Source organism: Erpetoichthys calabaricus, chromosome 17 (genome assembly GCF_900747795.2).
Source record: "Erpetoichthys calabaricus chromosome 17, fErpCal1.3, whole genome shotgun sequence".
NCBI classification, from domain to species: Eukaryota; Metazoa; Chordata; class Cladistia; order Polypteriformes; family Polypteridae; genus Erpetoichthys; species Erpetoichthys calabaricus.
The window spans coordinates 81473677-81492887 of NC_041410.2; the positions used below are offsets into that span (position 1 = coordinate 81473677).

The following is a 19211-nucleotide window of genomic DNA, read 5'->3' on the forward strand; positions in this document are numbered from 1 at the left end:
ATAGTAGCCACTTCTACTTGAGACAAATGGAAATTTTTTTTCAAAACCCTGAAAATTGAGAAACCACCTTCATTTTGTAATACTTCAACGTAAAAGAAAGCAGATTTCATAACATGGAGAAACATGCCAAAGTTAAATCACTGTCAAACATAACATCAAAATAATGGATTTAGCTAAACTAAAATTCAAGACTTTTAGTAAATACTATTTGATAATAACACACCACCACACAATTTCCAGTTTGTGATTATTGGTAAAAGCAATAAGCTAACATCCAATACTGTTATGTGACAAAGCAAATACAATGTGAGGCACATAAAGCAAAATGCAGATGACTAGCTGAATAGAAGCAACGGAAGGGTGGTGGAGAGGATGAAGGCATGAAGGTAGTTGAGGTCGTGGATGATATGAAAAATTCAGAATAATTTTGAAGAAAACAGGCTATCCAACTCAACAAGATTGCTAATCCTATTCATCTAAATGTTCCACTGAAATACATTCTTACTCCTGATGAAGCTTAAAAGTGTACACATGGCAGGAAATTAATTTGGGGCAGCAATTTTCCAAATTGCATACATTTGGGTAATTGTGGGTATATATCTCATCATCTGTTGTTACAGTTTTCCATCTGAATCAATTCTCAATTGAAAAATCCATGAAAAATACAAATTAACACATCTAAAATAATCTAATTTTATCTGTCTTTAATGAAAACCTTCAAAAATCAAATAAATGAGAGCAAACAGACTCTGTACTTACATGTTATTCAGTAGTTCAAAAAAAAAAAAGACAATGGCATCATACAAATGCTACTGAATGTAGTGCACATTTAGAATATTTGGTCAATACAAAAAACGTTTAGATAAAAACATAATAGAAAAATATTAAAACAAAGAAAGGATAAAAAACATGGTACTTTTAAGGTAACATAAAAATAAAAAATAAATTCAAGTATTGTTTAATTGCTTCAAAAATGCTAAAATAATGTCATAGTAAATTAAAAAATGTGATTATTAGTGTTTTTTTTATAACAAAACATTTTAGATACAATGAAATCTCCAACACAAAATAGAAAATACATTATGGCTATGATGAAGTCACATATTACAGTATACTATGTCGTGTATTTTCTTATAAGAGTAGGCTATATTGCATTTTGACTATCTATGCATGAAGTCTGGTATTTTCATTCAAGATGAAGCTTTCAGACAAGTTTTTATTATTACTAAATCTCTTGTATCTCCTTATCATCTGTGTTGTATTTAAATAATCCACTGTAAATCTTTAACGTGTGTCACTTCATACCACACATCTTTACTTTATATGGCTCCTTGTGATGGTTCTCTCTGTGAAAATACTAAGATTAACTAAAGAGTGACAGATTGATAGACTGACACGGCTGACAAAATCAATCTAAACGTCTACTGTTGGCAAAAATATCAGTAGTGCAAAGCACTTTTTAAGTGCTGACTTTTACAAAACCTACAAGGTATTTGTATTTATAATTTTAAATTCACCGCAGACAAAAATATTGGTATTGTAGTAATATTGAATAAAAAAAAAAGAAAAAAAGAATGGGATATATTTGAAACTTTCTGGAAATATGATAAATAAAAAGCCATCATTATCATTTACATACCTAGAAGACAATGTTTCACATTATAAATGGCTAATTACAGCAGCCATGGCAAAATAAATGTTTAAGTCAGCATAAATAAATAGTTGATGGAAATGACTGCAATTTTAACCTTGAGATATTTTCATACTAAATCTATCTTCACATGGAAGATTAAATGACTGAATTAATATAAAGGGAATAAGAAGAGTTCTTCAATGACTGAATGCAGTAGCAAAACACAATACTTATAAAATGGGTCAGAAATATTTTGAAGCCTCACCTGTGAAAAGGGGCACATCACTAAGGTCATGGCTTTATTGTAACTGAAAAGAAATTAACTTGTTGATGCAATTTTCAATAAAACAAATATTTTGCATAAATTATTAAAACTAGCACTTATCACGGTTTTCACTTTGACACCTAATTATAATTCTGTTTTTCCTTTTTAATAACAATTTTTCAAGTTTCTACTGAGAATCTAACATTAAAAAGACACTTCATTACTGTGGGCTCAGGATTGGTCACGCCATTAACAACACAAATACACTACATGGCCAAAGGCTTGAGGACACCTGATCATCACACCTATAAGGGCTTGTTGGGCATCCCATTCCAAAATTATGGGCATTAATATAGGATTGACCTCCCACGTTGAGGCTACAATAGTCTCCACTGTACTAGGAAGGTTTCCCACAAGATTTTGGAGTGTGTCTGTGGGTGTTTGTGCCCATTCAGCCAAAAGAGCAATTGTGACGTTAGGTACTAATGTTGGACGAGATGACTACAGGCATTTTAATAATAATAATAATTATTATTATTATTATAGGCATTTTGGAACTTTGTAGTGAATGATGCAGCAGAAGATTGGTGACGTTTACCCGCAATGCGCTTCAGCGCTTGGCAGTCCTGCTATATGTGTTTGCATGGTCTGTAACTTCATGGCTGAGCTGCTATTGTGCTTAGATGCTTCCACTTCACAATAGTAACACTTACAGTTGACTGGCACATATCTAGGAGAGCAGAAATTTAATGTACTGACTTGTGGCAAAGGTGGCATTCTATAACAGTGCCACATTTAAAGTCACTGAGCTCTTTAGTATGACCCATGCTATTGGCCATGATTACCAATGGTGATTGCATGGCTATGTGCTTGATTACATTACAGTAATCCCTCGCTATATTGCGCTTCGCCTTTCGCGGCTTCACTCCATCACGGATTTTATATGTAAGCATATTTAAATATATATCGCGGATTTTTTGCTGGTTCGCGGATTTCTGCGGACAATGGGTCTTTTAATTTCTGGTACATGCTTCCTCAGTTGGTTTGCCCAGTTGATTTCATACAAGGGACGCTATTGGTGGATGGCTGAGAAGCTACCCAACTTACTTTTCTCTTTCTCTTGCGCTGACTCTCTCTGATCCTGACGTAGGAGGATTGAGCAGGGGGGCTGTTCGCACACCTAGACGATACGGACGCTTGTCTAAAAATGCTGAAAGATTATCTTCACGTTGCTACCTTCTGTGCAGCTGCTTCCTGAAGCGACATGCTGCACGGTGCTTCGCATACTTAAAAGCTCGAAGGGCACGTATTGATTTTTGATTGAAAAACAAACTCTGTCTCTCTCTATCTCTCTCTTTCTCTGCTCCTGACGGAGGGGGTGTGAGCTGCCGCCTTCAACAGCTTTGTGCCACGGTGCTTCACATACTTAAAAGCCAAACAGCCCTATTGATTTGTTTGCTTTTCTCTCTATCTCTGTGACAGTCACTGCTCCTGACACGCACTCCTTTGAAGAGGAAGATATGTTTGCATTCTTTTAATTGTGAGACGGAACTGTCATCTCTGTCTTGTCATGGAGCACAGTTTAAACTTTTGAAAAAGAGACAAATGTTTGTTTGCAGTGTTTGAATAACGTTCCTGTCTCTCTACAACCTCCTGTGTTTCTGTGCAAATCTGTGACCCAAGCATGACAATATAAAAATAACCATATAAACATATGGTTTGTACTTCGCGGATTTTCTTATTTCGAGGGTGGCTCTGGAACGCAATCCCCGCGATGGAGGAGGGATTACTGTATACCTGTTAACAATGGCTTACTGAAACACCTGAATTCAACAATTTGGATGGGTGCCCACACATTTTTGGCCATATAGTGCATAAGATGAGCCAATTCATGATATACCTTATATTACTTTCTGAACTTTTCTTTCCTTCTTCATGTGGAAGACGAAAGAGAAACTTACACAAATGAAATAAACAACCAGTAGTAAATTAAAGTTACATACATTCTTATAACAAGGCCAATTTTTCAGTGGCAATGTAAATGATTATTTGCTGAGGGAAATGATATGGACTATTGCTATGTGTCCAGGGTGCTTTTTAAACAAAAGGAGAAAGATTAGGAACTTTGATGTTGATGTCGCCAATATTGATGTTTCTGGGAATTTCCGGAAGGTTCATATTCTTTACAGCAGACACAGCCCTGGCTGGAGCTCCCGATAAGCCTCCCTAAAACAAAAGTGTGAATAGTTTTTTTTTTAAATGAAATACATAAAGACAGACTGATAATACAGAGTTGGTTTCATTAGATAAACTGTGGATTATTTCGCATATATTTATATTTATTTAGTTGATACAAACTACCTCACAAATAACAAGTTCAGATTATAAATGCTTACTTTGTTTCTATACTTTGAGTGCAGGCTGGTTGAGGAGTTCACTCAGGGTCACTGGGCAAGGCACTGGTAAAGACAGACCTAAGCAACCTTGCTTTTTACACTAATAGTAAACCAACTTACATAAAAAGCTATTTATATTCAGATTTCTGTTGACCACAAGATATCCAGATTTGATGCATAAAGGTCCTGTATAAATGATCAGATTTAATGCAAATTAATGTTGTACTTGCAGTGCAGAGACACGTTAAACTAGCTGCTAAGGTTAATAACTCTCATTAAAAACCACAATTAAAACTAACACCTTACTTGCCTGTAGGTGAAAGTTCTTCTTTTATTAAGATTGTTAGGTACAGTTTGTTTATATTTGTTTTTAAAATCATTAAACACTTTAACAAATTTCATTTAGTCTTTAACTTACTGATATAGCAAGAATTTAACTTTCTGGCTGCACCACCACCTCCTCATTTTAAAACTTTTGATTTTAAAACAGGCTGGAATCCTCAAAACACAAAGGATATTTAATGGAGCAATGGCAGTTGATTCTTAGGTACGTTCATGAGAAGGCTTTAGTCAAAAACTGTAGAACTAAACTGTGGGAACTCCACTTATGGGTGTTTTAATTCAAATTTATAAGAAATAGCTCAATTAAATATAGTCAGACACTGTAAATAATGTGAGTTATAAACAAAACTGGTTGGCCCAAAACCCATTAGTTGTGTCAACAGCACCACTGGAAGTAGAATTGTATATATAATTTGGCAGTCTCCACACTCATTCACTCACTCACGTCCGTCCGAAGCCGAATGCGCAGTTGCCTTCTGCGCACGTTGCCTTCTGCGCATGTCCGAAGCCGAATGCGCAATCGCCTTCTGCGCAGCTGCCCGAAAAACCTTACGAGACCGACATTGCGGCAGGCGTCGGATTTACGGCCGCGAAAATTCAAAGAGAAAGGTGACTTCGACCAACATCGCGGCAGGGTCCATCCGAAGCCGAACGCGCAGTCGCCTTCTGCGCAGCTGGCAGAAAAACCTTACGAGACCGACAACGCGGCAGGCAGCGGATTTACGGACGCGAAAATTCAAAAAGAAAGGCGACTTCGACCAAAATCGTGGCAGGCGGCGGATTTACAGCCGCAAAAATTCAAAGAGAAAGGCGACTTCGATTGAAGCTGTAGAGGCCTGAAAGGCGATTTCGACTACACCTCCAGGCCTAATTACGCATTCATTCAATACACCTATAATCAGGTTTGTGGTGCTTATACTTATTACTTACTATTCCACTCGTGCCCGTTTCATCTTACATTGTCGAAACGGGCTCTTTGTCTAGTGTACCATAAATTTGGAAAAGTGTTGATCAGTGGCTAAAACAATGAATTCATTACATCAGGATAAAATTACAATCCTAGATGAGTGATTTAAGTTTTATATATACACACACTGCAGTGCAAAATGCTACATATATCTATTTAGATATTTCTTTACAGGTTGAGACAAATGCTTTTTATCAATCAGTATTTAATAAGCACAGACACTTTTCTGGTTTCCATCTCTGACGTGAACTTCACATGTGCATCTAGACGTTGAAAATGTGCACAGAATGTTATGTCAAACCAGTAAGTAACTTGATTCACAGCTCCATGCTAACTTCAAAGCCAATGAAGTTCTCTGAAACTTATTACAAAAAGCTCAACAAAAAATACAAACCTCAGATTTTTCCAGGCGGCTTTGATTTTCTACTTGACCCACAATTTCATTCATATTTGTTTCCAGAACCATTCCCCCCATCACAACCTCCTGAAGAATATAATGAACCTAAAGAAATCCAGGTTAGAGAGCCATGGTTAAATAAAGCTTTTAAAACAGAAAAATTAAGAAAAAAAAATTGCAGTATAAAAAGGAATGATTAAGTAAATGAAAAATACAAGTTAAACAAAACAGACAGCAAGAAGGTAGTTGAAAACCCAAAACAATTAACAGAAACTGAAAATTTGCAATTAATTTTGAGTAAAATGATCCTTATGCAATAGTGTCATATTACGTTTTTATGTAGCACTACATTCTAATCAAAATAATTTGCATTACCTTATCCATATGAAAAATTAGGTCCAGCTCACAAACATTTTCAAAGCACTTATCAAGGGTTTCCACAAAGACCTGCATAAATCAATGAAGATTAAATTATCAGAAATGTAGGAATATAAAATGAAATAGAACAGTATTTCTCAACCTTTCTGGTATTGTGACTCACTTATTCCTCGTATAAGTGTCTTTGCAACCCACTAAAGAGTGAGGAGGTGTCCCCTCTGGCAAACTGAGCACAATTATCAGATCAAAATGTTGGTTTATAGTTGTTCCCCATTGGAGAATCAAGGATGATCGTTAGAGGGGGATCAGGCACAATCGTCAAAGTGGAGACTCACTGTGACCCACTACCGATATAAAAATTTGGTTGACCAAAGTGAAAACATTCTCAAGTTATCATGTTGACATACATATATACATACATACATACATACATACATACATACACACACACACACACACACACACACTCACACTCACTGACACACAGACATAATTCCAAAAATGATATTTTCGGAAGTTTAAAAGGTCGAGATTCATCAAAATCTCGACATCATTTTTTGGACGATTACAATACTTTCCCTCTACTTCGTATACGAGAAAGTAAAAAATAGCAACTTGTTACCAACCACTGGCAGCTCATGACACAAAAGTGGGCCATGACTATTAGCATCTTTGGTGAGAGTGTAAACACTGAGACCTTCATATCTCAACTACAAGATATTATGGAAGTATGTCCATGAAAAGACAAGCCTTGATAGGCTTGTTCTTGTGAAATCTATTCTAATGTTCCACCACAGATTTTTGCATCCTTTTTAACATTGGGTCTTGTAAACAAAAAACAAAAACACACACACTTACCTATCAATAACAAATACAATGCAAGACATTTGACAAAAATGGAAACCAGTCTGTTACATGTAGCATAAGTTGTAATATTTTATATAATATTTCAAAAATAATTTATTTTTATTAGAAACTCAAAACTACTTTAAAGTGGAATGGTTTTAATGGTAGAAAGGAGTGAAAAAAGCAATAAGACTAAAAAGGAGTACACAGGCGTACAGTCTTTATATTAGAGCTTTAACCTTGAGCACTAACCAAGTTTATAATCTTTCATGTTACAAAATTGTATGTTTTCAAACATATTTGTACATCCATTAGCAATTTTGTTGGCTATAAACAGCTTTTTTTTGTGTAATGTGCATAGCACAAGCAAAGAGACCATTAATGTGTTACACTTATAACAACATTTTCTTAGTTTCACAAATGGTGATGCTTTTATAAAGCAAAACATGTAACTTTCATTAGCAATACCAAAATTCATTCAAATAAGAAAGGAAATGAGAAAAACATGGACAGAGAAATATAAGTCTTTAGGCTGTTGGCATATATCGGGGCTACATGATTTTCCAAATGGTTTGTGGGTGGACGCCAAATATTTTCTAATTAAACAAAACTAGAGCACATAGTAGTTCATGTTTGTAATTCCAGCTATGTAATATCACACCAATCTCTTTTAGGCAAACTAGGGCTGTTTGCTTACGCACCTATTCTAAACGAAGTGAGTGAATATACAAATCATTGTATTGTAAAGGTTACCAATGACCGAAATCATGTTACTTTAATAGAGAAGAATCCTACAATAAACAGCACACATAATGTGAAAATCAGGTTCTTGGTCACCTCCCTGACTAAGGCCCTTCACCCTCGATCGCTAAGTTTAGATGGCCGGCCAGCTCTAGGAAGAGTCCTGGTGGTTTTGAACTTCTTCTTCTTCCACTTACAGATGATGGAGGCCACTGTGCTCATTGGGACCTTCAAAGCAGCAGAAATTTTCCTGTAACCTTCCTCAGATTTATGCCTGGAGACAATCCTGTCTCGGAGGTCTACAGACAATTCCTTTGACTTCATGCTTGGTTTGTGCTCTGACATGAACTGTCAACTGTGGGACCTTATATAGACAGGTGTGTGCCTTTCCAAATCATGTCCAATCAACTGAATTTACCACAGGTGGACTGCAGAAACATCTCAAGGATGATCAGGGGAAACAGGATGCACCTGAGCTCAATTTTGAGCTTCATGGCAAAAGCTGTGAATACTTATGTACATGTGCTTTCTCAATTTTTTTATTTTTAATAAATTTGCAAAAATCTCAAGTAAACTTTTTTCACGTTGTCATTATGGGGTGTTGTATGTAGAATTCTGAGTAAAAAAATGAATTTAATCCATTTTGGAATAAGGCTGTAACATAACAAAATGTGGAAAAAGTGATGCGCTGTGAATACTTTCTGGATGCACTGTACATCAGGCCATAGCACACACCTACACCTACATCATTACACTTGTTTAACCTCAGATAAACTTGTTAAACACATTATATCTGAAATTAAATGAAAACACTTTTTGTAATGTACCATAATCCAGATTACAATATGTGAATGTCAGGTTGTATAATAGCTCAGCTGAACTTCACACTAGTAGTAACACAACTGTGCACTGGGCTTTATTTTACATCAGAGAACTACTTCATTATGACTATTGTTTGTGAAATGGGACATTTGAACCTGCTGTATTTTTTTTTCATTACAATTTAAATTTATTAGGAGTCAGAGTCGGCACTTTTTTGCCGACTCTGACTCCAAGTACCCAAAATTGTCTCCGACTCTGACTCCACAGCCCTGCATGAGACAGGTGAAAATGCTGAAGCAAGTAGCATAAGATTCACCAACAATATCCAAAAGACTAAGAAACACAAATTTAACTGCAAAATTCAGGGCACAACAATATCCTGGTGACTTTCACGAATCTGGATAAGAACCATTCTGCAAGTTTTACCAACATACCATAGACTGTACATGAAAAGATACTCGCAGTGACCACGTTAAATCTAAAACCCATCTCAAGAACAAGAAGAAATTAAGATCAATGAGTGTCCCTTCAGGTAACAACAGAGGAAACAACAAAACTGTCAAATTCAAGACACCAGTTTGTGGAGGATTGTGTGGCAATGTGTGATGAGTCAGACATGCCGCTTGTAAAAATGAAGATGTAACCTTTTATTATTAAGCATTGTAAACAGGGAGGCGCATTGTCAGTAAATAAGAACAGTCTTTGTCAAACTCCTTTGCCCCATGTCTTTGAACAAGATGTGGACCTTACTCTTCAAAAGATTCATGGTAAAAAATTCTGTCATACTTGATGAAACCAATGACAACCAAAACTACAGTGTTCTCAACATTATGATAGGCAAGTAAACGTTTGCTGTCTGGTAATTCTTTTATGTAGGCAGTTCTAATTGTACTGGATGTATTTATTTTAAGTCACTGAAATGATGTAGAGTACGTATAAATAATATTTAACCAGCATTAAAGTCTTTTCTTCAGAAAAATAATATTAGTGAACGGCATTGGTTGTTAATGGGTTCCCTTTTGAAAATTAAAAGCTTCCTGGATTTAATACGTTTTGCCTCACAGTGACAAGGAATGCAAGGTCCACATTTGCCTCTTCAGTTATAAACTCTGCACCTACAAGAATTGGCAGAAGAGCAGAATTCTCCCTCAGAAGCAAGCCATTAAAAACATGTCCTCCATTTCTTCTTTTAATTAATTTTCAGATTATCATCTTTCAGATTTGTTAGTTTTTGATTTCTAATTATTTTAACATATGCTGTAGATGAAGCTACACTTGTATAGATTTTAAGCTACAGATATAATGATGCATATTTTCAATCTCTAAAGTTTAAAAATCATTAGAAACATATATATATTGTGTCCAATGTTAAGACTTATTTTGGACACAGCATTTGTCCTGGGTTCTGTGTCTGTAGCAGCGCAACAAAGTTTGTGTGTTGCATTGTCCCTGTGTAGTGTATTACACCTTCACAGTGGCACAGGACTTCTGAACCCTTCTTCAGCAGAGTAACTGAAAGGGAAGGCAGGCTTTCTACTTGAAATGTAACAGGAGTATTAAAAATGATGCTGACTTGTAAGAAGAAAAAAGGTGAAAAAAAAAAAAAAACAAGAGCAAGGAATATTTTCTGTGACTGTTTGATGGTGAAGTCTAAGGATTTCATTTTCTCTGACTTTTGTTGCATTTTAAAAAGAAGTAAAAGTGGAGCTGCAGTGTGTTTACGGTGGTAACATTGGCAAAGAACTTAAAAGTTTTAAGATGAATCATCTGAGCTTTCTACCAAAAGAAAAAAAAATGTTTTATCTGTTTGGGGACCAGCACCAGAACATTTCAGTCAGCATTTTTCAATCACTGTCACACTGACTAACTCAACTTGTTATCGGACTCAGCATTTTGAACAGTAGTGTATTCTACCATCACTATGCTGGGAGAATGTATATTATGACATAATGTTTTGTGTTTAAACCTCTATTCTTATTCTGCATTGTGTTTAGTATAGTCCCTTTACCATTTATACTGTTTTCATCTCTGGGATTGTAGGCATTATGCTCTTGATGGAGATTTGCCTTTACAAAATAGAAAAAGCATAGTGCCTCTGCAGTTTGCAAATATTAGTAGGTCGGAAGCAAACCAGAACAATACAACGTTAAGTGACTTACTTAGGACAATACAGCAAGTTTGTTGCAGGGAATGAACCAGCTTTCTGTACATCTTTTCAACTACCATATAATATATAAAATCACTTTTCACTGATAATTTCAAAATTATGTTTTATGTACCTTTTAGCATTAGTAAGACTGTCCTTCTCTGTATGTATAATAAATAAGCAGAGAGGTTTATAATATTTTTTTCCTCAAAACGGACTCTTGTCTTTTTCAGCAGCTTCATGTTTTACTTTATTTAAAGTGAATTAAACAGTAAAGAAACAAAGGAAAAGGCCCATTTTCATTTCTGACTGCTACAAATTACCAATATATACACCCAACAAGACCAAGTGAGTATTTGTCACTATAAAGGAAACCGATAATATGCAGCTGTGAAACAGAAATACAAGGAGGGTAAAAACAACATATTTTAAATTACCTTGTGTATATTTTTTCCCAGATGCCCACTATCTTACCTGTATGAGATCAAGAATCCCCAGTTCACTCTCAGAAGAATCCACACAGAAGACGAAATACAGGGTAGCATAATGCCTGTAGATAAGTTTGTAATCTGAACCACCTATCAAACTGTGAAAGTAAGAAAGATGATAAAACTGTAAACTTCCAAATAAATAGAAAAAAACAGCAAAAATAGCTGCTGCAACCTGCATAATTCAATATCAAGAGGTTTATTCAGACGCAAAACCTCAAGTTTTTACATCAGGTCATATAGACCAGGGTGATTCCATGTCAAATCAACCAATGGACTCAAAAAATTCTGGAAAAATTACCAGGTGTACCCACGTTAGTCAGGAGAACACTTTCCAAGATACAGCCAGTTTACCGAGGGCAGGGGGGTGTCGATTTTATCTGGCCTCTTTTTTTCATCAAATTTCACAAGTCCATAGCCTAATAACTAAACCACTGAGCAAGCTCAGACTTTGCGCGCTGGTAACATTAATTAGTATAGTATGTTACGAAATTAAAATATTTGATCTAGATGAACCTGCATGGTTAAAGCAGCCCCTTGAAACAGACTAAAATTTGAGTTTTGGCATAGCTATGTTTAGGCCTCAGAAACATATTTGCAACCAACACAGATCTTTTGATTTTTTTTTTCCTTAATCAGATAACTATATAGGCTTTCTAAAAAAGCAATAAACAGAAAAGTAACTATCATTGTTTGAACAGCAGACCTCTCAAATCCAAAAAAATCACTTTGGATTTAATTTTCAGAGCACCCTAACGGCATGTGGGAATGCACAGATTTTTTTTTTTTAATATTATTAATTAATTCTATATTGTCCCTTCTTTCTCAAAACACAATCCTTACTTTTCTTATGCAAATCTTTCATGTTTATTTTCCATCCTAAACATAGGCTGAATGTGTCGTGTCAATAATGGTAATCATTGAGTTTTCAATCAGTAAGTTATCAAAAATGCCAAACTTTTTTTTTTCATATTAAATGACAATGTCCTGACTCTTGTTGCTGAATAGAGAATGTGATTTTTCCATGGCAAAAAAGAGTACCTGGTACTCGAGAATACCACTGTTACGTCCCCTACAGAAGATGGCAAACTTAAAGTCAGCTGGGTGTCTGTTGAAGTCAATTGGCTATCTGGATATTCACCATTGAAGCAGCAGCTGAGATACTGCCCTCTCTCAATCACACTCCTGATGGATCAGATGCGTCCCTCACATTACACCATTGTCCTATTGGAGGCTATGCAGGGTGCAGAAATGATGACAAATGTTGGATTGGTGTGATTCATGACAAGAGTGAAATGGAATCAGACATCCTGATATGTTTCTTGCATCCAAACTATCCTGCACAGCCTTTCCTTTGGTGACCTAGAGGTGATATTTGTTGGGCCGCATTACATTGTGTCATTGCACTGTTTAGTGCACCCACACCGATTAGTTGAAGGCAGTACTATTTTGATCTACTCTCTGCACTTTGATAAAAACAGAAATGAAATGGGACACACTCCTGCGGATGCAATACCAAGATGTTAACATTTAAATTATAACTAGTGTTGTATTTAATGATAAACCAAGCTAGCTGTTGTTCATGTGCAGTGCTTAATTTGCCTGCGGTGAGTTACTTTTTCCCCCAATTAATCATACACCCAAGTTAGTGATAAAGAACATGATGATTATCAATACGACAAATGGTGAATTTAACCCATGTTTAGAATGGAAAATAAAAATTAAAAATTCACATAAGAAAAGACAAGACTTGTTTTTTTTGAGAAAGAAAGGACCATGTAGGATGCAGGAAAAATAATTTAAAAATTTTTTAGACATTCTCACAGTGCATTAAAGTGGTCTGGAAATTTGACCCAAAATGATTTTTTTTTCACATTTGAGAGGTCTGCTGGTCAAACCCTGATGCAGTTTCTTGTTTTATAACCTTTTGAAAAGTCCTGGTAGATATCTAAGCATCGACAAAATTTCATCAGGCTGTATCAGTTAGAAATATGCATTCTGAAAGCCTAAAGAAGGCACAGCCAAACATGTAAAATATTTTTTTCCATTTCTGAAGGTCTGCTCTTACCAAGTGGTGGATTCTGGATCAAACATTTTCATTTTGTTATGTACTATACCTATAAAAGTATCAGAATGCAAAATTTGAGCCTGCTAGGTGGTTTAGTTCTTGAGATATGGTATTGTGTATTTGATGAAAAAAATAAAGCTGTGTCAAATTTGAATTTTTTGAGACCGAAGTGCATGGGATTCCTGGAGAATCAGTTGATTTGACATGGAATGACCCACCAATTTCATTTGCTAAGTCAACTGAATATTTCTACTAATGATTTCAAATAATAAATGTTAATGTATAGTGAATGAAATGGAACCTTGTAACATATTTGACTAGTGTATGTATCACTTTAAGATAGCAAAACTTATTAACTCAAAATTTAGCATCGCACATAGCATTACACTGTGAAACACACTTTATCCAATTAAGGACTTTTAAAATCGCCTATTGCAGCAGCAACAGGCAAAAGGCAGGGACGTACAGTACCTTAGACAGGCAGCAGTTCATTATATGATTCATTCACACCCCAAATTTAAACAAACCCAATTTAGAACTTGAAATCAACCCCAGATGCCCATGTTTGGGAGGTGATTAAAACCTGATATGTTAAAATGTTAAAAGAAAAAAGCATAAAGAAACATTTTAATATTTCATGGAGATGCATTTTAATATAATTCATTTTTTAAATGAGTTTTAAAGCAGTAATTAGGGTTATTAAGTTTTCCCCTAAACTGCAATTAATACATTCAAATTTAAAAACAGAACACACAGAAAATAAAACCTTCAGACTAGTTTTGTTCTAGACAGCTGAACTGAGATCATGGTAGCCTTGTTTAAAATATACAGTACTAGCTGTCCCCAGTGGCTCCACCCGCGTAGTAGTGAAACAGGACAAACTTTAAAAATCAATAAACAAACAGGTATCGCTAGCTACGCTCCAAAATGTGGACAGAAGTAAACTGATTCGAACAGAGGCTGGCGCGTGAGTGAGGAGGGTCACCCGCCCCCTTGGCCACCACTGCTCTCTCGGATTCATGCAAATAAATTGGTACCTCAAAAGAACTACTATATGATACTTGGCACAATGAGACAAGTCGCAAAATCAACTGAAATGTTCAAGCAAATTATAGAAAAGAACCCAATCTAAATCTGTTAAGTAGTTCTCTCGTTCGCTAGCTAAGCATAGGCAAGGTATGTTCTGAGGCTGGCACACGAGTAGAGAGGGCTCCACCTAGCTCTCTACTCCTGATGTCACGCTTTGCCCTCCCCTCGGCCCGCAGCCTCTGTCTTGGATTAGTGCGAATAAATCATTCCTGCAAGCAAACTATGATACTCAGCACTCTGACAGAAGTCACAAAATCAACCAGAATGTTCAAGCAAATTACAGAAAAAACCCTAATCTAAATCCGTTAAGTAGTTCTCTCGGGAAAAGGAAACAGACAGACGGACGTTGAATTTTATATTTATATATATATATATATATATATATATATATATATATATATATATATATAGATAGATAGATAGATAGATAGATAGATAGATAGATAGATAGATAGATAGGAGGTGTTACTGTTTTAAGGAGTTTAATATACTGCACAGTAGGACAAAGAAAGACAACTCTGACACTGTGCTTATTAACAATAAATAATAAACACACTTAATATAGTACACTGCTCCAAAACAAAATTACAAGCGTTATGTACCATTGACCTGATCCTGAAAGCAATTTATAATGCCCTGCTCAATGAAGTGAGAGATGTGATCAAATGATCATTCTTTCAAATGTTAAAGGAAAAGTGACATTTACGTTTTGAATACTGTTAAATTCATACATAAACTATTTTAAAATATGCTACTTTTAAGGAATGAATATAAAAAGGACACAATTGTCTAAAGTATGTTTGAGGACACCATATTATTTTCATAAATTAGCATGTGTAAGGGCCTACAAACTTTGTTAAATTTACACAGATGTGTGCTTAATTAAAACAGAATGTACGTTTTACATACTACATATAAATAATATAAGATTCTCTTTATTATCCCAGAAAGTAACATGTTAATTAATGGAACATTCTTAATACGCCATCATATTTCTGATGCAGCAATATAACAATATCACAAAGACAAAAACAGGGACTGTTAAATTGTTTATTTGGAAATGAAAAGGTATAGAGGCATACAGTTAATTAACTGTATATAAATTAAATTACATTGAATATTCTAATTTAAGTGATTATAAACAGAAATAGTAATGAATACAGTAACAAACAAATGTAACTAAGATTTAAGCCTTAAACAGCAACATCATAAGTAAGATATGTATCATCAATTTTTCTATTCATGTCTGGGTGAACTCCTTTTACTCTGAATGGCACTAAAATTTTTAAAATGAAGAAACTTGGACTGTAAAATATTTTTGGTGCACGCATCACACTTAAATCTTTATAATATCTGCAGAATTTTGGAAACATTGAAGGACCAAGCTATAAAGTGATCACAGTCTGTCAAATACGAAATAGCAAATCAATTCATAGTTAGTTCACTTGTTCTCCTCACTACAACTTAGTCCACCCATAAATTAAATAAATCACAAATGCACAACATCAATGCGTGTTGAAGCCCATAAAAGAGGTAAAAATACAGGAAGTACAGAGCTACTATAAACTATAAATTGTGCATTATTAAAAAAAAAAGTGTTACACAACTATATACGTAAGTTTAATTTATTTAGTAAATGCTAAATATAAGAGTAATTTAAGCTACAGCACTCAACACAATATTTTATGTATACTTCCAGGAATAAAGGCTTGCATTCTGCAAGTGATTTTGATTTTCTTATGGAATAAATAACACAGTTATCAAGACAGTACATACAGGAATGTCTAGAAAATACATTATTCTCTATATGTCTTCTATTTATAAATTGCAGTAAGGTTAGCCTGAAGGCTGTGATCTATTCATGAAAACCATTTTTCCTACATTGCAGTCAATCAGGGACATGTAGCCTTGTATATGCAGTATATACGCTCACTGAGCAAATAATTAGGAACACTAAAATAAAACTGCCATCCTTTTAGATTCCTGATGATGTTGGAAACAGTGCTTTGAGATTCTGGTCCATGTTGCATCACACGATTTCTGCAGATTTGTCGGCTACATATCCATACTGTGAATCTCCCATTCTACCACATCCTAAAGATATTCTATTGGATTCAGATCGGGTCACTGGGAAGATCACTGAAGAACACTAAACTCATTGTCGTGTTCTTGAAATCACTTTGAAATAAGTTTTGCTTTGTGACTTGGTACATTACAATGCTGGAGTTAGCCATGAGAAGATGGGTAAACTGTGGCCATAGAGGGAGGCACATGGCCAGTGACAGGCCCAAACAATGCCAACAAACATTCAAACACCATTACACCAACCAGTCTAGACAACTGAAACAAAGTAGGCTGGGCACATGGATTCATGCTATTGGTGCCAAATTCTGACCCTACCATTTGTGTGCAGAAACCAATATTCATCAGACCTGGCTATGTTTCTCCAGTTTTCAACTGTACAGTTTTGGTAAGTCTGTGCTTACTGCTTCCTTAACTTTCTGTTCTTTACTGACAGAAATGAAACCCAACATGGTCTTCTTTTATTGTAGTCCATCTGCCCCAAGGCTTGATGTGTTGTGCATTCGCAGATGCTTTTTTCCTCACCACAGTTGTACAGTGGAGTTACCTGGGAAGGGCGCTATATAAACAAAATGTATTATTATTAATAATAATAATATTATCTGAGCTACTGTAGCCTATCAGCGCAAACCAGTCTGGCCATTCTCCTCTGATCTCCCTCAAGAACAAGGTGTTTCCATCTGCAGAACTGCCACTGACTGGATGTTTTTTTTGTAAAATTCTGATTAAACTCTAGAGCTGGTTGCAGGTGAAAATCTGGTGAGATCAGCAAATTGAAAAATACTCAAACCAGCCCACCTGACACCAACAAACATGCCACAGCTGAAATCCCTGAGGTGACATTTTTTCTACATTTTGGTGTTTGATGTGAACATTAACTAAAGATCTTGACCTGAATCTGCTTAATTTTATGTATTGTGCTGCTGCAAAAATGACTGGCCGATTAGATACATACATTGATAATACATACTGTATATATATTTCTTTCAAATAAATGTTTTGGCTTTCTCTCAGCCTTACCGTATATCATTTAAATAACATTTTTGATCTGTGAAATAAATCACCATACCTGCCTCCTTCTAAGAAGTTACAAACATTGTCATCTCTTTTGGAGACCAAGTGAAAGGTCTCTCTGATGATCTGCTGCTGCATATCTTCAGGCTGAAAATATAAGTAAAAACGTCAGTGGAGTTCATCTTTTACTTATTCTTCCAGTTTTACAATCACATGCATTTATATATCTGTGGAGATGATACATTAAACATACTTATCAAAAAATACTAAACTACTATTTATTTATGTTCATTCTTGAGTAAATTATAACTATGTATTGATGGTAATCCGTATTTTGTTGAAGAACCAATCGCAGTTTATTTAAAACAGGCGAATTAAAATAAGGGAAGAATTTATTATTTGGGATATACTTTATCTTTACATAATAGCAGACGTCTAAGGAAACAACAAATTCTTGAACTTAAAAGACAGCAAAACAGTTTTGGCACAACAGACTGAATCATTCCATATTAAAACAGGTTATGGATTTTGTTCAGAACACTGAAACTGAAGGATGAAGAAAATATCTTTAATTTCCTGCAAGCATGGCACATAATGTACTATTCCGTTAATATTACAGGTGTGTAGTTAACACAAGTACAATCGATTCACTCATGTATAAACTACACACCATAGCTTCATTTTGTGTAGCAGTCCTGACTAACGGAGTACAGCCTCAGACGGGTTGTAGAAACGTAAAAAACGACGCACTAACGGTAAATTGCTAAACTTTACAACGACTAACACTTAAGCTACGGCAATGCACAGCAAAACTGAACTATTCTGATTAACATAAACTAATCATAACAAAATAAGATCTATTATATTAATGTTTACCGGTCATATCGCTGCTGCTAAAATATATATAAATAGACAAGCACTTACAAAATACTGGTAAAATCTGATAAGTCTGGGTTTGCCATGATTATTGAAAACCAAAATCGCTTTAATCATTTCAAAATTATCTGTTTCTCTGTATTAGAATGTGTCTTTGCTATAAACACACTTCCTCCGACTCCTTAATGTTTAAATTCCAGGTGCCGTCTGTGTTACTAGAAATACATCCTACCGGAAACATGAGCACTAACAACTGTGTGACCGCAAGAGTACGTAGTCAACCACACTGCAGCAACAATGAATATTATTTATATGTGACATTGACGATTATTTTAAAGTGCACTTTCAATACTTTTGAATGTGTTTTTTTTTTGTTTAAATGAGACTGTTCTGAACAATTGTCAATAGGCTAATTATGTTTTTAATCCAGTTACACTAATTATAAAAAAAAACAAGGACAAGCTATCCATTTCCTAAACCAGTTCAGCTTCACGGGGCCAGAGGCTGCCCTAGCCGTTGAGGTGGAGATACTCATGCTGAGGGACCTATTTAGGATTGTATATTAAATTAACATGTTCATTTATGAGATGCGAGAGACTAAACAAGGTTTTCGCGCCCTGCTGAGACTGTCTTTTGCACTTGGCTGCATTGTCTTCGGACA

The 19211-nt window shown here is 35.3% G+C and overlaps 1 protein-coding gene across 1 annotated transcript; it reads right to left on the minus strand.

Moving 5' to 3' along the window:
• Window positions 1-684: 684 nt before the first annotated feature.
• ap3s2 (adaptor related protein complex 3 subunit sigma 2) lies at window positions 685-18776 on the minus strand. Its single transcript, XM_028823884.2, has 6 exons — window positions 18599-18776; window positions 17730-17821; window positions 11408-11519; window positions 6376-6447; window positions 5998-6105; window positions 685-4124 (listed from the first exon to the last, which is right to left on the minus strand). Exons 1-6 carry the CDS (start codon window positions 18665-18667, stop codon window positions 3996-3998), a joined length of 582 nt encoding a protein of 193 aa, XP_028679717.1. The 5' UTR covers window positions 18668-18776; the 3' UTR covers window positions 685-3995.
• Between the last annotated feature and the right edge of the window lie 435 nt (window positions 18777-19211).

Bases quoted from the DNA above. Each gene is read 5' to 3' on its own strand.
- ap3s2 (XM_028823884.2), bottom strand. From the start codon at position 18,667: ATGATTAAAGCGATTTTGGTTTTCAATAATCATGGCAAACCCAGACTT. The intron at 17,822-18,598 runs GTAAGTGCTTGT...TTATATTTTCAG, and splicing joins TCAGATTTTACCAGTATTTT to CCTGAAGATATGCAGCAGCA. The intron at 11,520-17,729 runs GTATGGTGATTT...TTACTTTCACAG, and splicing joins AACTTCTTAGAAGGAGGCAG to TTTGATAGGTGGTTCAGATT.